This window comes from Rattus norvegicus, chromosome X (genome assembly GCF_036323735.1).
Source record: "Rattus norvegicus strain BN/NHsdMcwi chromosome X, GRCr8, whole genome shotgun sequence".
NCBI classification, from domain to species: domain Eukaryota; kingdom Metazoa; phylum Chordata; class Mammalia; order Rodentia; family Muridae; genus Rattus; species Rattus norvegicus.
Window position 1 is genome coordinate 76446844 of NC_086039.1, and position 24572 is coordinate 76471415.

The following is a 24572-nucleotide window of genomic DNA, read 5'->3' on the forward strand; positions in this document are numbered from 1 at the left end:
AACATAAGACTCCAGAGCTCCATCTAATGTTTGGCTGTGGGTCTCTACATCTGTTCCCATTGGCTGCTGGGTGGAGCCTCTTAGAGAATTATGCTAGAATCCTGTCTGTAAGCTTAACAGAATGCTGTTAATAGTGTTAGAGATTGGTTCTTGTCCATGGGATTGGTCAGTCACTTCTTGGCTTTTCCACTGTCTCTGTCCCATCTTTGTCTATGCAAAGGTTTTTGGGTAGATTTGTGTACACTGGAAGTCCTGCCTGGCTATAGGAGGTTCCCTTTTCAGTTTTCATATCCCTGACTGCTAGGAGTCTCAGCTAGGAGTCACATGACCCTCATAGGCTCCTGGGGCCTCCCCACATCCAATCAGAAATCTTGAGTACATCCTAGAGATAGCCCCTATCCCCACCCACAACAATTTTTCCATTCTCTCTACCCTGCTCTCCCTATCCTGATTCCCCTGCCCCATTCCCTTCCTCATTCCCTCTCCTACCCAGTTCCCCCTCTCCCTCCACCTTTGATATCTCTGTTATTTCCCCTTCTAAGAAATATTCAAGCATCTTCCCCTGGGGTCTCCTTTTTATTTGTCTTCTTTGCATCTGTGGATTGTAGTCTGTTTATCTGATACTTTATGGCTAATATCCACTTATAAGTGAGTACATACTGTGCATGTCCTTTTGGGTCTCGGTTACCTCACTCATGATGACATTTTGCAGTTTCATCCATTTGCCTACGAAATTTATTATGTCCTTGTTTTTAATAGCTGAATAATATTCCATCTTGTGAATGAACCACATTTTCTGTATCCATTCTTCAGTTGTGGGGCATCGGGGCTGATTCTAGTTTCTAGCTATTATGAATAAAAGCTGCTATGAACATAGTGGAGCAATTGTCCTTGTGGGATTGATGCAGCATCTTTTGGAGTGCTATAGCTGGGACTTGAGGTAGAACTATTCTCAATTCTCTGAAAAACTGCCAAATTGATTTCTAGAGTGGTTGTACAAATTTGTGCTCCTACCAACAATGAAGGAGTGTTTCTTCATTTGTTTTTATTTAGTTTTAGCCTTAGTCATCCTGACTATGGTGAAGTGAAAATTCAAAGTACTTTTAACTTGCAGTTTCCTAATGACTAAGGGTTTTGAAAATTTTTAAAATGTTTCTTAGCCTTTTGTGTTTCATCTTTTTGAACTCTTTATTTAGTTCTATAATGCAATTTTTAATATGGGTTATTTGTTTTCTTTTTTTTGGGTTCTTTGTATATTAGAGATACTAACACTGTTGATTGTATAACTCGTAAGATATTTCCCATTCTATTAGACTGCCCCATCACTTACATGGGGGCACACTTTTCTGTACAGCCATTTCTTTTGTTTCATTAAGTCCTAATTATTAATTTTTGTCTTAATGCTTGTGTTCTCATGATCCTGCCTTCTTCTACGCCTATGTGGACAACCTCTTTAAGTAAAAATGCCCAATTAACACTGATAATTCCATCTATCTTCACCAAACTAGATTCCCACTTGCAGCCACCTACACCCATGCCAGTGGCAAGTACCTGATTTCTTATCAAGGCAGACACTTGACTACTACAGTCAACTACATTCATTTCCACTACAGGAGGATCTCTCTCTTCAGGGAGGCTCATTAGACCTATACCAGTAATTCCACTTGCCTCTATGATCTTCCTTTTTCTTAATTGATAGACATGAAAATCACTAATCGATGCAAAGCTTCTTGCTTAAGAAACAGAATAGTCAAGAAATATTATAAAAACTGAATAGAAACCAAATAAAATAATCTAACAACCAAAAGACTCTTTTTATCTTTAATTGTTTTTTACTGTCCAGTCCTTATCCCCCTCCAGTTCTGCCCTCTGATTGTTCCTCATCCCATTAATCCTCTCCCATCTTCAGGAGGATGTCCCCACAACACACCCACACCCCACCAAACTTCCCCACTTCTTGAGGCCTCATGTCTCTCAAGAGTTAGGTACATATTCTCTCAATGAAGCCAAACAAGGCTGTCCTTTGCTGTATATGTGTCAGAGGCTGTGGACCAGCTACTGTCTGCTGCCTGGTTAGTTATGCAGTGTCTGAGAGATCTTGGGTATCCAGGTTAGTTGAGACTGTTGGTTTTCCTGTGGAGTTGTCCTTCTCAACTTCTTCCAGCTTTCCTCTAGTTCAACCACAGGGGTTCCCAACTTCCTTCCATTGGTTGGGTATAAGTATCTTCATTTGTCTCATAAGCTGCTTGTTGGGCCTCTGAGAGGACAGCTGTGCTAGCCTCCTATCTGTAATTATACCATAGAATCAGTAATAGTGTCAGGTCTTGGAGCCTCCCTTCAGATGGGTCCCAATTTGGGCCAGTCTCTAGACCTCCTTTTCTTCAATTTCTTCTCCATTTTTGTCCCTCCATTTTTTAGACAACAATCATGGGTCAGAGTTTTTGACTGTGGGATGGCAACCCTATCCCTCCACTCAATGCTCTGGTTTCCAACTGGAGGTAGTTTCTACAAGTTCCCTCCCCACTGTTGGGCAGTTTATCTATAGTCTTTCTCCCTTTGAGTCCTGAGATTCTCTTGCGTCCCAGGTCTCTGTTACATTCTGGAGGGTCCCCCCACCTCCCACTTCCCAAGGTTGCATATTTCTATTCATTATGTTGGCACTCAGGGCTTTACTCCTCTTCCCACCCCCACCCCACCCATATTACCCAATGCCTAATCATATTCCCCTTTTCCCTCCCTCTCCCCTCTCCCACCCAGGTCCCTCCCTCTGCTCTTTATAATTGCTTTTTCTCCCACATAGGTAGGATTGACACAAGAAACCATTTTTTTCTTATGTGTCACTAAGGCATTTATTATACACGTAGAACCACTGGGAAGTCTTAACAGTGGCCACCCTAGAGATTACACAAGACACTAGCTAGGAAGCAAGGTAACAGAAACACTGATGGGGACCAATTACATGATTACAAGCCTGGGATTTCTAGCAGCGCTCCAGGTAGTCAGCTCTAGCTTTGGAAGTCTAAGAAAGCAGTGACATGGAAAGGACAAACATTGGTCTGGCCTTGAGCTACCTCTATGACATCAGAGACAGGAAGACTCTAAGCAGTTGGTAGTTCCAAGGATCTCCAGCTCATACTTTACATGGTCACGGGTTGACCGTGACACCACTACCATTGAACTTGGTCAGCTTGCATGCCTACAGATGCTCAGCAACAGAGCTGATCTGGTTCACTTTGAACAGGAGGCAGTTGTAAGATTTCTTTCCCACAGTTTTGGCAACTGCCTAGTGTTGGTTACTGTGAGATCATTTCCAACCACTTGGATGCCTGCACTAGTTATGAACTTCTGCCAAGCTTCCCAGTTGTCCCCATCAAAGTTTGCTTCTATGGACATCACTGGATATTCCTGAATGAAGGACTTATACTGGTCAGCCAGCTAGTCAGGTATGATGTGCTGGAGTTCTCAGAAGACTCAAGTCATTCTTGCCAGATCTGTAGATTTCAGAGGTAACTATATCCATTCTAATGACAACCTGGTCAGTGTAGCTAGCTGTCTTTAGCAGCTCTAGTCTTTCTTCAGGATCTTAGGTACAAATGCACTCACATCACCCATATTGGTTTATCTTCATTCTTCTAATATCTCTTGATGACATTCTTCATGTTGTGGTAAATCTCTGTTCCAGTGAGCATTGCCTCCCAGAAATAGGATACCCCATAGGGAGGATCATGAACTGTTGCATGGCCAGCTTGTTGTCAGCATGAGAACCATGATTGATCATATTGAAAGCTGGGACCAGCACGATAACTTCCATGTTGCCAGCTAAGTCAGTGATGTGATGGTAAATGGGCACCCAGTTTTCCATGGCAGTGGCATTCCAGACAGCCAAGGACACTTCCAGAATGTCATTTGCATCAAATTTAGATTTATTTTCAGTGCACTCCATCTCAATCATCATTTTGTCTTTCTCTTTGAGATACTCCTCCATGTGTAGTGCTTCTTATCCTCCTAGAGCTCTATGACCTCATAGACACCAGTGGAGGCATCACTGGGCACAGCAGCTCAGAAGAGAACCATGGAGGTGTAGAGATAAACCTTAACAGTGGGAGTCAAAGCTTTCTCTGGCTTTTCTAGAGAATAGATATGGTGGATTTTTGGCCATTGGATTGTCAAGCAGGAAAGAAACAGAGGCTTCTGCAGACAATGAAGAAAGTGTTAGGGAGAGACGTGAGTTCCTGAACTGATCTCAAAAAACTATTTTTAATGGAGATTTAGATGAAATTCATGACAGAGGAGAAAATAAAAGTTACTCATACAAAATCAGATACTCATGGTATCAGTGGTCTTCTTTATGGGGCTTTCAAGGGAGAGGAGTTAGAATGCTTTACTCTTAAGTGTTAAAAGTAAATAACAGAACAGGATGGATAAAACTGGGATGAGATAATGGAGCAAGGAGTATAAGGAGGGATATATAACATATATGGAAGAGAAATGTTACCATTTTAGATAAATTTAGGGTTGATAAATCTTTTAAATATTCTTAGGGATGCTATCTGTTTTAATTTTATGTAATCAATCAATAAATGCTTATATAAATGATGACTAGAAAGATGTAGAAATAAATTAATGCATCAGGGACCAATTATAGAAGAAATAGATGCACTTGGTTACTGTTCATTGTAAAATTGAAAGAGCCAATTTCTTAGGTATGGAATTATATGGTCATGACATAATCATTGGAATGATAAACCCAATTATCTATGTATCTAATATTTTCCTCCCCTAATATATACCTAAGTCAATAAGTATATTGATGTAAAATGTTAGAAAGTAAACAGAAATTTTAATGAACTTGACTTAAATGAGCCTCAAAAATGTGACATCATCTACCTAGTTTTCATTCTAGTGAGATAGGTATCTAAAATTGGCTAAATATTTCTAATAGACTTCACTGAAAACACTTTTTCTTTTTTGTTACATATTTCAGTTGAATAATCTCTTTTTTTCCTTAGCTTTCCATAACTTGTGTTTAAGGATAGAAGACAATAAATTTATAAACAGGAGATAAGTGCCAAAATTATATATAAACTCACCCTAACCCAGATTAAAATTCACAGGCTTACTGTGGTGTCTGGGAATTCAGAGGGACAATGGTGTAGAGTTAAATATTTAACCTATAGAAAAACTGAAATAAGTAAGTAAACATTTGAACTAATAAAAATATGTAATCAAAATATGTGTCCTAGCATACTTTGTACTAGGATAATTTTGCATAGTAGAAGCCTGGTACACCAATAAGAGATCAGATTGAAAAAAAGAATAATGTTTTTAGTGTTACATCTTCAGGTCCTTGTAGTGTAGTTTCAGGAGATATTTTAACTTGAACCTGCTTAGAAAAAACAGCTAGAGATATATGTCAGTCTAAAATAAGAAAGTTGTGTTATTTAACAAAACAAAAGGGAAATAGGACTAACTAACACACAAGTCAAAATGTTGTCAACAGGGATAAAAATATGAGTATTGGTGCACTTCTGAAATCCTTCTGGGTATTACTGGATATGTTATGCTTCAAAAATATAAAAAAGTCCATTTGCCAATGAGAGTTCCTTATTATCTTGCTGTTCATCTTTGGTAGGAGAGGCCCTTAGTTATTTTAGCCAATTTGAACTTGGACTAGAAGTTCTTTCTATAAATACATCTGCAAAAGATTAGAAAGAAGACATTTTCTAGATTTCTTAGATATTTTTAATTCAACAAGACTTCATAAAAATAATTTGTAATGTATCTTGTTTTAAAGCCAAACCAAAGTAGCAAACCATACTGCCTTGACAATCCTCTCCTTAATTACCAGGGCCAATTCGTGTTAGATACCAAAATAATGAGTTAACTTAAGTGCCACAATCAATGTCACTTATTGAAAAAGTATTTAGTAAGAGAGCATTATTCAATGCATAAGTACATAAAATTCTAGTCAAATATTACTTTTGCATCAAATTCTAAGATCTGGCCTGAATCCAAGCAGGAATTGTGATGAGATCTATGATCCTTAAGAAACTTCATTTCTGACCTAACGGAGAGAAAAATTCCAATGTCTTTGAATCCAGTAACCAAAAGATCAATTGTGGGAAGAAAAGAGAAGGTCATTTGTAAAGGACTCATCTGACATAGATTATCACTAATGGATCATTTGTCGGATGCCTTTATATAAAAATATATCAAAAATTTCAGTGAAGATCTATAGTTTTATTTGGTAGATGATTTTTTTTATCTTGCTGTACTAATTACAGACCAGAAGTGGGATGGTATCAAAGTGAGTATGTCATTACCTGAGTATTGGAAAATCTTGGGTTTTCTTCTTCTTACTTTGGTATCTTTCTTTGGAGATGAATTCAGAGTAATAGGTCATAATTTTGTTTGACTCATTTTACCAGATTATAAATAAAGAAGGGTGGTCAGGGAGTACATCAGAATGATTTACTATTCCATGCTTCTAACTTAGCCAAGAGGAGGGTATTCCACACAAACTATTACTGGTGGAAGACCAATCAAGGAATCTACTCACCTTCACTGCCTTTTGAGACAGTCTATGTACCTGAGATTGTTCTCATACTCACAACCTTTGTTTGTCTACTTCTGACTGCTAGAACCATAGATAGTTAAGCCATACCCAGCTTCCCACATTTACCTGTCATGTCACTCTAGTGGCAGGAAACTTAATCTGAGAACCAAGAGCTTATAAACAAACAAACAAACAACAAATGTCATACTACTCAGGGAGCTGCCAGAGGAATATAGGATCACAATACTGTCCCCTGGCATTTTTGTCACCTCACAAAGGAGACCGAGGGTTTTACTTTATTTACTTTTCTATTGTGATAAGCAACCATAACCAAATCAACTTATAAAAGAAATGATTTCCTATAGCTAGTAATTCCATAGAGTTAGAGCATATGATGGCAGAGTATGTATGTATGACTGTAGAAAAAGCTGAGAGCTCACATCTTAAAACAGGAAACAGGAGGCTGGAGACCAAGTGTTCAAGCATATGAGCCTATGGGGGCCATTCACTGCTGGCTTATTTTCTGAAGTACTTTCAACTAAAGTCTGAATCATGGAAAACATGATAGAATATTAAAAAGTAACTAACTAGAATCCTTTTCTCTTGGAATATTAGAGAAGGCTTACCAACAAGATCCAGAAAATTACTTCCAGTCCAGCAGAAGGCAAAGCCGTGTCACTTGGGAAAACTTAAGCTCATTTAAAATGACAGCATTCTGTGTTATATAAAATTATTATCTGCTATTGAAAATACAAAATGATGAGATCTTCATATTTTAGATTAATTGTCATGATCTTGGGATATCATTTTCCCATGGAAATTTTAAGTGTTATTACTGAACAGTAAATATTTTGTTGTTGTCAGTGACATTTAATATTTTAAATCTTAAACCTTAAGTCATTTTCAATGAACATTCTGAAATGGCTGAAGACCTCAGTGTTTGTTTAGAGCAGTGGTTCTCAATCTTCCTAATGCTGCAACCCTTTAATACTGTTCCTCATGTTGTGATAATCCCAAACCACAAAATCATAAATATAATTTTGCTGCTGTTATGAATAAAAATCTGAGTATCTGATATGCAACCCCTGTGAAAGTGTCCTTTGACTCCCAAAAGGGCTGCAAGAGAAACACTGGCTTAGTGACTTCTCTATTATTCTTTGCTCTTAAAAACAAAATCCTATAGGATTTGGATAATATGGAAGAAAGGAATCCAAAAATAAATGAACCACAGATATCAATGGAGGACAAAACACAGTAAGCAAAAAGACTAGGCTGTGCTGCACTGATGTATTCAATGGGCTGAGAAGAAGAAGTTGTAAAAATTTTGAGACCTAGGTTTATTCTGAAACTCCAGAAATGGTGAGTGTGTGGAGATATTGACATTCCTTTGAGAAAGTGGTCAGGTTTGAATTTGTCACTCTAGTTCCTAAAGGTGGGAGCCTGACATTTTCAGCCTAAATGTTTTCCAGGGAGCAGACATCTTATCCTTACAAAGAAGGAAGATTGAGCCCCAGTCAACAAATAGGAAATATTTTTATTTTTCTTTTACTAAAGGAAGGCTTTTGGTCCCTTAAAAATCACACCATGTAGGTAGCCACCTACACACAAATCATGGCCAATCCTCCGGTGAGGCCCCAGGGACTGGTTTTATTTTCCACTCCACCCTTGCTCTTTCTACCAGACCCCATAAGGTTGGTTTACTCCTTTACTTTCACAGGCTATTAATCCTGTGGAGCAGTGGATAGGGCACACACTCAAAGAGAAAATTTTGAGAAGGATGGCAAAAAAGTGAAAAGGGCCAGAAGGATGTGATTATCTTGGACGTTAGTTTATTTTATGTAAGCTTGGAAGCTCATAACTTTCCTGTAAAAAAAAAATCACCTCTTCTTGTCCAAATGCTCATGTCTGGTCTGAGACACAAGGTGAACATTCAGAAAAGCTGAGGAAAATCCCCACAGCCGTGTCAGCACTGAGAACAGGAAATGCATGCAGTTTTCCCACTGCAATGTAACTTGTGATCGCCTCATCGCTGCTACCAAGTTAAAATATGCAAACTTTGTGTAAAATGGAACTTTGTAGAATAGTGGCTTGTCCTCTAAAAAAAAGAGTTGGAATACACAAGCATAGAATGGCAAATCTACAAGGCACTGTATAACTATATTTGGGCTATTTTTAAATAGTTTCTCTACTAACTCAGAGTTCCATTTAAAAATGAGTTAATGCTTTAACGAGTGTTTTAATCTTGCATCCATATAAAAGTGCTTGAGTTCCATTAAGAGTGAACTCTAATTGAATCACAGAAAGACATACATGGTATGCACTCATTGATAAGTGGCTATTAGCCCAAATGCTTGAATTACCCTAGATGCCTAGAACAAATGAAACTCAAGACAGATGATCAAAATGTGAATGCTTCACTCCTTCTTTAAAAGGGGAACAAGAATACCCTTGGCAGGGAAGGGAGAGGCAAAGATTAAAACAGAGACTGAAGGGGCTGGGGATTTAGCTCAGTGGTAGAGCGCTTACCTAGGATGCACCAGGCCCTGGGTTCGGTCCCCAGCTCCGAAAAAAAGAACCAAAAAAAAAAAAAACAGAGACTGAAGGAACACCCATTCAGAGCCTGCCCCACATGTGGCCCATACATATACAGCCACCCAATTAGGCAAGATGGATGAAGCAAAGAAGTGCAGACCGACAGGAGCCAGATGTAGATCGCTCCTGAGAGACACAGCCAGAATACAGCAAATACAGAGGCGAATGCCAGCAGCAAACCACTGAACTGAGAATAGGACCCCCGTTGAAGAAATCAGAGAAAGAACTGGAAGATCTTGAAGGGGCTCGAGACCCCATATGTACAACAATGCCAAGCAACCAGAGCTTCCAGGGACTAAGCCCCTACCCAAAGACTATACATGGACTGACCCTGGACTCTGACCTCATAGGTAGCAATGAATATCCTAGTAAGAGCACCAGTGGAAGGGGAAGCCCTGGGTCCTGCTAAGACTGAACCCCCAGTGAACTAGACTGTTGTGGGGAGGGCGGCAATGGGGGGAGGGTTGGGAGGGGAACACCCATAAGGAAGGGGAGGGGGGAGGGGGATGTTTGCCCGGAAACTGGGAAAGGGAATAACACTCGAAATGTATATAAGAAATACTCAAGTTAATAAAAAAAAAAAGAAACTACAGTCAACTAATGGAAGTTTATCTAATTGTGTACAAAAGATTGTAATATATGAGTGACATAAGTGGTTTTTACCATTAGATTATCATTTGCTTTAGATGCTCAATAAACATACTTGAGCTGGGCCTTGAACAATAGACCAAATATCAACAAATGTACATTGACTTGAAGTAGAGCAATTTAAATCAAATGATAGTCAAGAATATAAGAGAAAGAGAAGGGAACAATTTTCTAAACATCTTGACTCTGGACTTTATGTTATTGCTTTTTATACTCAAAGTACATTCTCAAGTTTGTGTGTACATACAACTTTTTAAAATTTAGATACCTTCTTTTGACTTTGGGGCAATTATTGTTCAATTCATCAGGAATATATACTTCAATCACACACTGTAGTTACCCTAGGGTTCAGAGTTTTATAGACTTGACTGAAAAAATAGGAAATAATAGCTAGATTAGCAAAACAATGAGAAACTCTTAAAGAAAACTGGCCGTATCATTTTTATGGATAGAAGAGACAAGAATTCTGGCATTTGCTCAAGTATTGTTAGTGCTCACTACAGGTTTGAAAGGTCTTTGGGATTGTCCATCTTCAGTACAATTGACATGTACTACTCTCCAAAATATAAAGTAATTGCAAACTAGTATGTCTACACCAACGGCAATGTGACTTGTCTTAATTCCCTGGCGATATGAGGCTGAGTGACCCTTTTAATTCTGTCTCCAAATAATTGAGAGTACGTCTATAGCCAAGGAACAGGATACAGTGTCTGCTGGAGAGGAAACGGCCTTCAAACCTCAGCAGATACATTTAGACTCATCTAAATGAAGGATGGTAATGTTTATAATAACTCTGCCTGTATGCATCCTTTCTTTTTCATTAAGTTAAACTGTAGGAGTCTCACAGAAGAAGTTTCTCGAAATGGTAACCTGGTAGAAAACATTTCTTTATAATAAAAAAATAAAGTCTGGTGGAACATCTAGTAGGCCTGAAAATTTAGTGAATTCCCTAGGAGAAATAACCACAAAATACTTTCCCCAAAGTATTTGCTTACCACCATGTAGCAGTTACCAGACAGCTCTTCCAGGGAATTTGTGAGATATTTTACTTAAAAATTTTTCAGAAATCAAGACCTGGAGTTTTTGGTGCCTACTGATCAAAATTCTTAACAAATTGTTCTGCTCTCTTCACCCTAGGGTTTGTGATTGCTTATATATCAGCCTCACATTGTTTGCAAGTACTTGTGGGGGGTCAATTTTATCATTACCTTTTAGTAGGTATCTAGCTAGAACTCTAAAATAAAATTGACTTTTCTTTTCTTTTTTTTTTTTTATTAACTTGAGTATTTCTTATATACATTTCGAGTGTTATTCCCTTTCCCGGTTTCCGGGCAAACATCCCCCTCCTCCCTCCCCTTCCTTATGGGTGTTCCCTTCCCAACCCTCCCCCCATTGCCGCCCTCCCCCCATAGACTAGTTCACTGGGGGTTCAGTCTTAGCAGGACCCAGGGCTTCCCCTTCCACTGGTGCTCTTACTAGGATATTCATTGCTACCTATGGGGTCAGAGTCCAGGGTCAGTCCATGTATAGTCTTTAGGTAGTGGCTTAGTCCCTGGAAGCTCTGGTTGCTTGGCATTGTTGTACTTTTGGGGTCTCGAGCCCCTTCAAGCTCTTCCAGTTCTTTCTCTGATTCCTTCAATAGGGGACCTATTGACTTTTCAGCAAGCAATTGCCTGTAACTTGGGATTAGGTGTTTTGTTTGTTTGTTTGTGTTTGGTTTGTTTGTTTTTATTTGTTGTTTTCAAAATTCCATACCCCAAAATAGCATCTCTATTGATAGTACATCTCAAAGATTACAACTAAATGATTTGATTACCTTGTATTTTATAACTTGCATTCTTAAAATGTAAACACACATTTTCATGGGGAGAAGAGTCTTACAGTAGGACCTGATATATTCTCAGATAATAACATCTTAAGTCTCACCAAAATGATACACAGAACTTTCCCTGATATTCACCTAGATAAGCAAGATTCACCCAGATAAGCAAAGACACAATATAGCTGAAACAAGCATTCTCATGAAACATTAGCAAAACTCAGCAAATCTTTATGTTGTATAAATACATACTAATTCCCTTCAATGGCTATAGGAAATATTTTCTGACCTACCTACACTGGAAACATAGTGATTTGGGGCCTTTGCATCCTTCCATTTCCTACCGCCCTCCCTTTTTTGAAAAGTCTGACATAGTACTTTAAATAAATCTCTCATAGCATAATTGTCCTCTGAGAGTCTCTACCTAGGAGCTGACTGAAACAGATGCAGATATCCACAGGCAAACACTGGACAGAGGTCAGAGAGCCTGATGGAAGAGTTGGGGGAAGAATTGAAGGCCCTGAAGGGGGGATGGGAACACCACAGGACTACCAACAGTGTCAACTGTCCTGGACCTCTGGCAGCTCTCAGAGACTGACCCACCAACTGAAGAACACACATGGGCTGGACCCAGGTCCCCGGCACATACTTAGACATGCAGCTCAGTCTCCATGTGGGCTCCCCAACAACTGGAGCAGGCAATCTCCCTAAAGCTGTAGCCTGACTGTGGTATCCATTTCCTAATAGGGATCCTTGCCTGGTCTCAGTAGGAGAAGGTGCACCTAATCTGGAAGAGACTTGAGCAAGAGTGAAGGAATACCAGGGTAGGTTACCCTTTCAGAGGGTAAAGGGAGCGAAGACAGGGGAGTGTTTCTGTGAGGGAGGATCAAGACTGTGCAGTGTTTGAGATGTGAATAAATAAATAAGTAAATAAGTAAATAAATAAATATTAAAAAATAAAGTCAGGGTCTGTTCAGGTACCCATTAGAGTGTGGATCAGTATGTTTTCAGGACTGATCTCTTCCCTGGGGAAGTTTATCTGTTCCACCCCCAACTTTTCTCAGTTGCCTTTAGTTCTCTATGTAGGGTTGAAGCTTTACAGGATTTTCTTGATCCAGTTTGCCATGTGCATTGATGTTGTCCTTGTTCAGCTCATGCTTGGGCGTTCACGTGGATGAGAATTTATAGGTATAGCTTCTGGCACTACTAGCAGACACAGTCTCACAGCAACTTTCCTGATCTTCTGGCTCTTAAATATCTCATCACCATCTTCTATAGTGTTCCCTGAGCCTTATGTGTGGAAGTGTTTTGTGGATGGATACACGGGGACTAGGCTTGATGCCCTGCATTTTGTTGGGATATGAATTTCATTAGATATTCTGTCTGTTGAAAAGATGTTTCCTTAATGAGGGATGAAGACTATTCTTATTTATGAGTTTGATAGCAAATGTTTATAGATTTTTGTGCAGGACTATGCTGGTTTAGTAAGGTAGTAATTTTAGATTCTCCTCTAGTGCATGGTTCCCCTATTACATGCTTTAATTATCTATAATCATATCTTTACACACTGTATAGTGACTTTCATTCCTTTCCATCACATTTTAATATTCAAGAAGCAAAAGGCAGCACACTTTTTTTCCACTATGTTCCCAGTACCAAGTATGATACCTGGAAAACTCTAAATGCTGAGTAAATATTGGCCCAGTAATATTTGATGAATATACCAACTGAGGTTCTGAGAATATAAAGGACTGAAAGGAACACAAGACCAAGCCCATGACTTCAAGGAGTTTCCAAGTTAGTTGAGGTTGTGTATAATGTGCAGCAGGACAGGAGTATAAACAATGCACACATAAATTGCAAAAGGAAAAGGAGGTTGGGTTATTGGAATATTTCAGGAAAAATCGGGTAAGTTAGAAAGCTAGAAATCAAGAAAGAAAGGGAGGGATAAAAAAGGAAAAAGGAACAAAAGAAGGAAAGAAAAATGGAAAGAAAGAAGGAAGGAAGGAAGGAAGGAAGGAAGGAAGGAAGGAAGGAAGGAAGAAAGGAAGGAAGGAAGGAAGCATTAATGGGCAAATCGATGCTGCAGGCTAAGGCAGCATCACTATTGTTGCCATGTGTGAAAACTAGAAAGGTGATTTGAACAGTATGAATTCTGCTAAAATAGAGTATGTGGCCAGCTAGAAAAATATTAGCCTATCTCTATGAAGGTACACAGCACTGTTATTAAGGTAACCATTGATTACTGTTCTATATAGCTTCTAATTTGTATATATACATCTTTGAAAAGTAAACCTAGAAAAAATAATGAAACCCTTATGTAGAATGGAGCAGAATAAAACTAGAGAAGAAAACTAATAAAGACATAAACTAGGGTAGAAAATGCAAAATTTAAAATGGGGTGGTAGTGAGAACGCCCTTGCAGAAAACAGTGACCTAACCTAAGTAATGTTTACTAGATATTAAATTTATTACTTATACTAGCAGTGTAAATTCCTATACTGACTCTCCACATTTGGCATAATGATCGTTGTCATTTTTAATATACATAAGCTCATGTTATATGGCATCTGTGTCTGATTTCATATTTTACACATTTCATATTTAATACATTTTTTCCTCCAGATCAAGCAGTTTTGTTGCAAATGGCAGAATTTCCTTATTTTCAAAGGCTGAATAATAGTCTGTTTCATGTATGCACAATTGCTTATATATTCATTGTTGATGGCTACATAGTTTGATCCTGTATTTTGCTGAAAAGGAATGAAGGTGAAATGAACATGGGCATGAAGCAGTTTTGTTAAAATACTGATTTCATTTCTTTTAGAAATATAACACAGAGGAGAGATATTGAATCATGTGATAGTTCTATTTTTTTATAGTTCTATTTTTTTTTCTGGAGCTGGGGACGGAACCCAGGGCCTTGTGCTCTACCACTGAGCCAAATCCCCAACCCCTAGTTCTATTTTTAATATATGTATTATCCTTTCTTTAATATATATTTATAGAAACTACAATCTTCTTTTTGTAGAGTGATATTAATATATATCCCCTCCAGTAAGGGTTCTCCACATCTTCATTACCACTTGCTTTCTTTTGAATTGTTGTAAATGATTTGAGTGATATTTCATGGTAGTTTATAATTTTCATTTCTCTGGTGATTTGTGTTGTTTGCACCTCTTCATACACCTCTATTTTGCCATCTAAGTTTCTCTATCACTTAATTACAATCACCACATGTGAATGAATATATTTCGAAAATACTATTTATTTTCACAGTTGGTGAGTTTTGTTAAAACCTCTTCAATATCCACACTATTTTTAACATTAGTGTATAAGGCTATAATACTAAGTTTCTATATGATTTTTATTTGAGAAATATCAAATATTTAACATCTTCAAGCTGAATGCCTTTGATGTAAAGCAAGACCCACATTTTTAGACAAAACATGATATTTTACTTACCAGGAGATTTACTTACCAGGCAAAATAACAACAATAATTCCTTCAAGGGCTGAATCATGCACACTTCAAACCACATGGAGTTGATAATCCAAAGCAGGATGTTTCATAATTCTCTTTTCATTTTTATTCTTCCCACGTATCTTTAAAGTCAGTTAAATCCTTCTAGATTTCAGCAGCCTTGAGGCAATGATCCAAGTCCCTAAGCTAAAATTTGTTTACCTCAGAAGAAGGGTCATGGGCCCAGCTGAGTCAGCCTTTGGGGGATTTGATTCTCTGTTCTGATGCTCTGCTCTCTTGTCTTGGATAATTAAGAGGTGACTAAATGGCCCATGTAAATGGAAATATTTAAAGAGAGGCTGGTTGCCCACTTATTTTCACAACATCTGGGAAGGATTTGAATCAAATCACTGGCCCCTAAATGATGCTTCAAGGACAAAAGCAATGCTGACTGTATCAGAGTCATATGGGAAGCTTTGTTAAAACAGAATTTTCTGGCATTACCTAAAACATGTTGAATCAAAATCTCTAGAGGAAACACCTGGAAAGCTATATTAATTTTTTGTGGTTGTTGTTTTAATGTGGTTGTTGTTTTAAAGAAAAAGGCTTCCTTACATGGATCTGAAGATCCCTTATGTTTGGGAAATAGTGGTGGAAATCAGAGTTTCCAAAGACTTAACTGAATTTAAATGTTAAAATACAGGTCCTGAGGGAGGGGCTGAGATTCTTCTGAATTTCTAATAAGCTCCCATATTTGTTGGCTTAGGCATTTTTTGTAACAAATTGCTGGATTATTTATCAAGTTCCTTCTAGTTTTACTTTTCTGTACTTTATAGAACAGTGGTTTTCAACTTTCTTATTGCTGTGACCCTTTAATACAGTTCCTCATGTTGTGGTGACCCCCCAATCACAAAATTATTTTTGTTGCTACTTCATAACTGTAGTTTTACTACTGTTATGGATCATAATATAAATATCTGTGTTTTCTGGTGGTCTTAGACAAACCCTGTTAAAGGGTCATTTGACCTCCAAAGAGGATGTAACCCATGGGTTGAGAACTGCTGTGATAGAACCTGTAGCATATTAATCCTCACTCACAACAAAATTCTATTACATACATATGCCTTATTTTTATTTTGCCTATATACAGTGGATTTTGATCATACACAAATGCACAAACTCCATCCCACCTTCTCCAGGCCTCCCCCATATGGCTTCCTAATAACTTTGTCATCTACTGTTTTGTTTTTTAAATAATCCACAGAGTCCATTGCAATCTGCCCATATGTGCATGTGTTTGGAGCTTCCACTGGAGGGTGGGCGACCTCTCAGTGGTCATACCAACAAAGAAAAAAGATTTTCTATCCCCTTAGCAGTCATCAACTGCTAATAACTTCTCTTCCAAGGACAAGGTCTTGTTCATACTGGAATTTTGATTCGATTAATTTTGAGCTTGTAAACCCAGCTTCATGTAAATTCATGACTGCAAAACAAAACTCAATCCAGATATAGGATACCTTCCATATGGGTTATTGGTATGGGAGTCTCCAGAGAAACACCCCCTCAAAGAACAAAACAAGTCAGACTATTGCCATTGCTCATGGTCACCTACTGTAGTTAGATGATCAGATCTTATTGCTGAAGATACCACATACTTTGGTTGTAATATATATATATATATATATATATATATATATATATATATACACACATATATATATATATGAATTATTTTTAAATTGACTTGGAAACTTCTTCCTTGTTAGCAAGCTTTTATTGTGTCAGGTATGGTACTACTAGGCCTCTGGAAGAAAAAGACATTAATAGTCTTCTCCATGCTGAAATACTAACCTGGGGGCGGGGCGGGGGAGACATTCACTCCTGTGCAGTAGTAGCACAAACATTGGGAAGATAAACAGTTACATTCTGATTGGGTTTAAGGTCTGTTTCACAGAAGGAAATTCATGAGTGACACTGTAAACCTTACCGAAAGCCTATGGCTAGAAAGGCCATCAGCCTTAGAAGGGAATCAACTGTGTTTTTTTGCTAAAACATGACCATGTTAAAATACCTTCTAAATATTTGTTTGTACCCACAGATCTGTGATGCTCTCAACTTGGTTAGAAAAGCATTCTTTTGCAGTAGGAAGAATTAATGCATACTCATAACTGACCAAAATGCAAAGACTAAGTAACTGTGACTTGTTAGCCCTTAGCAAGATATTTATATCACCCAAACAATGAGGCTCAGGGAATATCACGGAAAAGGAGGATAAAGGATGTTAGAGGGAGGATTTTTATGAAACATTATCTTCTGGATGGTGTGAACATTAAACACTAGTTTTTCTTACTTAAAATGCCAGACATAATAAGCTTATTTTATTTTATTTGCAGGTTTGTATTTTATTCTCTCTCTCATGCTCTTCTTCAATGTATATCTGAAAAAGTCTCAGAAAAAAAAAAGAACCACCAAAGTAAGTCATCTTTGGACAGTGGCAGAGCCACCCTGCACTGAAGCAAACCTTTCTTCTGTGTGATCCAGACTTCTCTCCCTCAAAAGAACATAAAATGTCCTTCCAAACACCTGTACAGTGATGACTATCATATGGGAATTTGAAAAGCTGAAGTATGACATAGTTATGAATCAAGTGAGAAATATCCAATTTCCATGATGTCCTGGAAAGCCTTACCACAAAATAAACAAGAGGAGAAAATTTGAACAACTTTTCATGTGTGCTTACACAATGGAGTTCTGTAATTGTGTATACAAATCTGACGCATAAATACAGCCAGTTTTTTTTAAAGCTCCCAAATCATATGTAGAGGCTAACAATTGTGGCAAAAGGTTGTTTTATACTCTGTCTTTCTGACCCACTGACTTGTGGACAGTACAGAAGTTACTGTGGATTTAGATTTTGAATGACCAGTAGGCAAAGACAATTTCTCTGGAAATAATCATGACTGATAATTTTACATGTAACAAGACAGATGGAGACAATACAGATTTCCGGTACTTCATTTATGCAGTGACATACACTGTGATTCTTGTGCCAGGTCTCATAGGGAATATATTAGCTTTGTGGGTATTTTATGGCTATATGAAAGAAACCAAAAGGGCTGTGGTGTTTATGATAAACCTAGCCATTGCTGACTTATTACAGATTCTCTCTTTGCCACTGAGAATCTTTTACTACTTGAACCACGACTGGCCATTTGGTCCTGGTCTCTGCATGTTTTGTTTCTACCTGAAATATGTTAACATGTATGCCAGCATCTACTTCTTGGTCTGTATCAGTGTGCGAAGGTTTTGGTTTCTTATGTACCCCTTTCGTTTCAATGACTGCAAGCAGAAATATGACTTGTATATCAGCATTGTTGGCTGGCTGATCATCTGCCTTGCCTGCCTACTCTTTCCTCTCCTCAGAACCAATGATGATACCCCAGGTAACAGAACCAAATGCTTTGTGGATCTTCCTATCAGGAATGTCAATCTGGCCCAATCTGTTGCCATGATAACTATTGGAGAGGTGGTTGGGTTTATTACTCCTCTTATGATTGTTCTATACTGTACCTGGAAGACAGCTTTGTCATTACAAAATAAATATCCCATTTCTCAGCATCTTGGAGAGAAAAAGAAAGCCCTGAGGATGATTCTGACCTGTGCAGCGGTGTTTCTAATTTGCTTTGCACCTTATCACTTCAGCTTTCCTTTAGATTTCCTAGTTAAGTCCAATGAAATCAAAAGCTGCTTAGCCAGAAGAGTGATTCTAATATTTCATTCTGTGGCCCTGTGTCTGGCAAGTCTAAACTCCTGCCTTGACCCAGTTATATATTATTTCACCACTAATGAGTTCAGAAGACGTCTTTCAAGACAAGAACTGCCTGATAGCATCCAACTCCAAACAAAATCATATAAAATTGTGAATAACCATGGCGCCTCTCCCACGGCAGCTGAACTGTGCTAAATAAAACCTGAAACTGAATGTGGCCTTGAATGCCACATCCCCATCAAGACAGTCTTCATAGAAAATACTCATAACCTTTCAGTGTGCTCTATATTACGTACATGGAGAATGCACATACTTATGACAATACCTGTTAGAATATTATGTTTCATTTTCATTGCTGGTGACATGTCCGTGCAGTAACGCCAGACCAGGTCTTTGAGACTTAAGTGGTAAAGTTTTGATAATGCTCTGTGCACATATGCTCTGAGCTAGACTCATCAGCTTTATCTGTGAACCTAAGTCACAAAGAGATTACTATCTCAAGCCCAGTTTAAGCACTGAGTTTTTTACCTCAGATGCTGAATCTCTATTTAAAATGTGTGCAATGGTCAATTTGTAGTAGTGATCACAGTTTGCATTCCAAAAACATATTTGGTTGTGCTTCATTAAAGTGAGGTGGGCAATACTTTATGTACACACAATGTTACAAAAATAGGGTTATTTTTATCTCCCACGTGTGATTCCATTAAAGGATTTGAAACTCCAATGCTTGATTTCTTCAGTTAGCGTCAATGTGAAACATCATCTGTCATGTTAGTTGTTGAATGAAATTCTGAAATCAGGATTGGGTACACTTAAAATAAGAACAACATCCATAACACACAATAATCCTCTGCAATTGTATAAAATGCTACATTGAATATTCCCAAGGCAGGTAGTTTTCTACAGTTAACCCAGCATGACTCAGTTGCCCTTTATGCTTTAGAGAAAGGAAAGAGGTGCCAACCACAAGGCTCTCTGAAACTAGTTCCAAAGAACACCTTCAGAAATGTATGAACCTGTCTAGGAGAGGGATAGTTTTTCATCATAACTTAGAATTACATTGAAGAAATCTGACAGGTTATTACTGAAATAAACAGTGTGCCAATTAGTCACTAAGCTTGGGCAGAGTGAAAATATGAACCAAAGTGAAGCATAAGACTTAAAATTACTATTGTCCTTCATAAATTCCCCAAGGTAAATGGTGCCTATCTAGGCATCTACAAAAGCCAGAGTAAGACACAAAGATACTGGTCTTCTTAAGTCTACATTTTTTAGATAGGTTATATGATTATTATGACTACTAAGCATATACGGATTACCTCTCAAAAACTGTGGAAAGCAATTCTTTCACCTTTTGAGAAGAGCGTACATGATTCCAGTAGCCTTACACATTCCTTACAAAAACTTTGTCTACTACCAGTTTAGACTACTGAGCAGGAAGAACTCTGGTATGTGACAGTAATGTGACAGTACTGGAATATTCTGAAGCATGATATACATTGTAAATAAGATTACTTTAAAAAAATCCTTCAATAGAGAATGGGGAGAAAACACTCTTCTTTACATTGAGCAAATACAGAAATCAAACAAGACATATATGTATATATGCATACAGTGCAGTTTTAGGTATATAAGTTAATGATACTGCATGTCTTTGGGGAAATTCATTAAATCGACATGAATTTTAGCTTGTAAAACTAGTGAGAAACTTCTAAAGTTTGGTCTGAGTAAGTAACAAAAAAGTATTGTTTATGTTTGTACAGTTTATGAAAATAATGGATTAGGAAAATGAGTTTGTGCTGCTAGCAAAAGTATATTTATATATTTCCTAGTTATTCTTTGTAATGTACATGTGTTTTGATGTATTAAATAAGTGTTAACTTTTGTTTTCAAAAGAGAAACTATAAATGTGTGTGGTCTATTTGTTTAGAAGTGATTTCTAGTTGACTGTAATTTGGTATTGTAATGAGATTACGAGTAATCATTTGTGAAACTATGAAACAATTGTGGGTGCTTGAAATAGTGCTCATAGTACTCATACTTAAAATAGCTATGCTTACCATTTCTTGTAGCATGAGTTACACTTTTTAAAGTCACTTTGAGAGATCACTAAACTTTTTCTAACATTGATTCTACTATACTCGTACCATTTTTAAGGGAAAGGAAATGCTCCTAGGACATTATTAACCATTGTAGAGTGGCTGAGAGTCCAGCTCACTTGTTAAATAGTCCTCTGTCATTTAGCGGTAAGTCAAGTGTCTAATGGTTTTATGCTATTTCTCTACCCAGACCTGTCTATCTGGGTTTGTATTCAGCATCTGAATACTGAATCAGAATCATTTCCTGATTCTTCATCTTCCTCATCAACACATTTGAATTTTGCTTTACCCCCTTCTGATCAACTTATTCACAATAAGGTGCTAATTATAATGTTAACTTCATATCCATTTACCAAGATATATCTGAAGTTCATACCTTAGAAATAGGCATTAACACAAAGTGGTGAAATTCAAATGGAGCGATTTCAGGCACAGGGAGCTGTGGTGGAGGGGAAGACATTGTAAAGTAAGTGAGCCTTACAGCAATCTTTTCAAATAATGCATTATAAATACCCATCTACTTCAGTTGCCATTGTAAGGATGCTAAATTCCAAGAAATAGCTCCATAAACATTTTACAGATTTTCGCTTGAGATTTTTTCTTTTACCCTTTCCCTCTTCTAACACTGGACTTAAGTTTTCAGAGAATAAAAACTAACATTGGAGAGAAATAGTGCTTCATCTACCCCAAGTAGCTGCTTCTTTATTGAGATTCCATTCTCCTTGGAAAATCTTTTCTTCAAATCGCTTATTTATCATTTTGAGTTCCATACGATTGAGTTCAAAGAGAATCTGAATTATGACAGTGTATAATTAAAGATAAATCATCTCATATTACTTTTGTAAAGTTGTGAATTTTTTGTCTCAAAATTAATCAATTATTTTAATAAGAAAATTTGAATATAGATTGTCTTAATGCTAATAATATTGCCTTTATTGCTGCCTTTATTATTTTAATGAAATTGTTTTTATGTTACATGTTTTCATTTTCATGTAATAAACCAGCAAATCCTATTAATCAGTAGTTTATGAAGAGGAGCCATTTGGCCAATGAATAACAGACCAACTTACCATGCTCTGTGAGGATTCACCAGTGGAACTCTGCACAACTTAATTTTTATGCCACCTTTTGGGTTAACTTCCAAGATACTGTGAAATGTTGTTATTGGAGTTTATTTACAGCTCTTATTTATCATATGGATTTTAATAATAAAGTTTATCTCTGTAATTAAATGGGAGTTTTCTGACTCTAGATGTCAATGTGTGATCAGTTCTTTTACCAACAGATAGATTTAAGGACTGTTAGTGTGGTTCCATACATGGGTTTATAGATTTATGTTTCTCAGGGTCTATTATTCCTTTTAATCTACTGGAGTGATGGATTATTACATCCTCAAAGACAAAGATGAGATGTCCTCTCTATCTTATCATGCCTCAGGTCTCCTCTAGGCCTAACTTGGTTTTGTCCACTTTGGCCATTTGCTGCTCATCTTGTTTACAACCCGAGATTGTTTGTGAAGCCTGAGTAGCTTGAGGAATAACCGAATAGTTATGAATTACACATTTTAATGGTTGCAGAAAGACACCCTTAGGAAATGCATAAAAAGAGCTTTTTTTTAAAAAAAAGTGAAACATCTAATGCTTGTGTAGATCTGAAAAAATGAAGATATAAATACATAACCTGACTCATGCTTCAAGTATCCTCAAACCATTTAGAAAACTTTTCCTGTGATCTGCTGAAACTATACAATAAGTAAGTTTACTACATTCAAAACAATACTCTACTATGGCAATGGTTGGCAGAAGAAGGTGAGAGATAAATTGTAAAGCAATATGATCATTTAAAATTACATATTCTTCAGTTTTGAAGGATGTGGTCTGTGTGGAAGAGGGAGAAGACTATATGAGTAAATGTCTTAAACTCCACAGACCATTTATTCAATAGGGTCTATTTAGCTTTAACTACTATTTAATTTTGCAGAGACCACAATCTTTTGTACGGTTGACTATATTCATTTCTTCTTACTCTTAACATCTGACTCGTCTGTAAGCACAATCCACACACAAGTCTTTTTTCTTACCTTCTTGTGCATACTCACTGTTCCATAGGTAGGACTGTCTTAATACTTGGCCAACTATCCCAGTGTCTTTTTGTTTTGCTTTGAGGGTTTCCAGTTTGATACAGGGGCATAGTGGTATGGTACAAGTTTTTAGATCTTTAACATGTTTCATATTCAAAATTTATAAGAGTACCAATAGTCCTAAAATTACATCAAATAAGAGAATCAAAAGTGAAAGCTTGAAAAGAATAATGTCCATGTGAATTTAACGAGCGTGACCGTGATGAATGCAGTCGTATTATAAACTCCCTATCCAGTCCTGAAAAACATAAAGCATCTAATAACAGACAAAATTGCCTGAATCACATTACTGGCCACTTCAGTTTTTCATTCTACTATGGAGAAATTCAAACATATGCAACTGAGTTCTATTTGCTTATAAACAATAACATTACTATGTCATTGCAAGAAAATTATTGGAATGAGAAATAATCATGCTATGCAAAGGAGGTGCACCCATAAAACACTGCATGTTCTAATAGGTGGGTTTTAGAGAAAAAGGAAATGAAAGAAAGAAGAGAAACATTGAGGTGTTGGATTGGAAAGGACAAGGAAAGAGAAATAAAAAGACATATATATATATGATATATAAGTATTGCAAAAATATCAATAAGACATATATATATATATATATATATATAATACATTTCTTAAAAAAACCCCAAAGCTCTGACATGACAATATCAGACAAGGACCCTCCAAAGATGCCATTGAGTTAATTTTCTGTCGGCCATGTACAGCTGAACAGGGAGCTCACACTTAAGAATAGATTTTATCCTTGGTGATACGCCCTTGGAAGAAACATTTTTAATAAAAAGAGGTATTAATTGGAAATTAGTTCTGGATTAGGGATGGGGGCATTTATTCATCTCTCTTTAATCCTTTGAACCCTAACTGGTGCCGACCCCTACAGTAACTGTGTATACTGCCTCAGTTTCTGGAAGTTCATATGCATATCTAAAATGTTCATTTAGAGGGCCCTGTTTTCTGGGTGTCCTTTGGCTCTTAAACTTTTTATGTCTCCTTTTCTGAGAGGTTCTGAGACCCAAAGGAAGGGATTTGGTGGAGACATTCCTTTTAGAGCCGAGTGTTCCAAGGTCACTCCCTCTCTCCATAATGTCTAGCTGTGAGTCTCTGCTTTTATTCTCATCTGCTGTAAGGGGAAGAAGCTTCTCTCATAATGACTGAGCAAAAACTGATATATGAGTATGGCAAAAATATCATTAGGAGACATTTATGTAACATTATTATTAACTGTTTGTAGACCAATAGTGTTTGGTTTTATCCTAGGTCCCTGTAATATCTACTCTCAGGTTGGTGGCAGTGTTCAGTATGGGTTCCATCTTGTAAAGTGGGCCTTAAGTCAAATCAGATTTTTGTTGGTTACTCTCATGAGCTTTTTGGCACCATTTCTCTAGCATATCTTATAGGAGGGCACAACTGTAGATCAAAGTGTTTGTGGCTTGGTTGGTATTTCTATTTCAACTAATGTAGCATACAGATTTCCA

General features: G+C 37.3%; 1 protein-coding gene and 1 pseudogene across 3 annotated transcripts in view; one reads left to right on the top strand and one right to left on the bottom strand.

Annotated features, from left to right (window-relative positions):
* Positions 1-22177, top strand: part of Gpr174 (G protein-coupled receptor 174) — a 40747-nt gene extending 18570 nt beyond the window's left edge. For 2 of the 3 annotated variants that reach the window (XM_006257163.5, XM_006257164.5), the window contains exon 4: positions 17471-22177. In XM_006257163.5, the coding sequence (XP_006257225.1) occupies positions 18034-19041 (1008 nt within the window). In that variant the 5' untranslated portion in view covers positions 17471-18033 and the 3' untranslated portion in view covers positions 19042-22177. The remainder of the gene's footprint in view (positions 1-17470) is intronic. The other variant, NM_001106938.1, reaches the window with a different exon arrangement.
* On the bottom strand, positions 2843-4000 carry Eno1-ps29 (enolase 1, pseudogene 29; annotated as a pseudogene).
* Positions 22178-24572: the final 2395 nt, after the last annotated feature.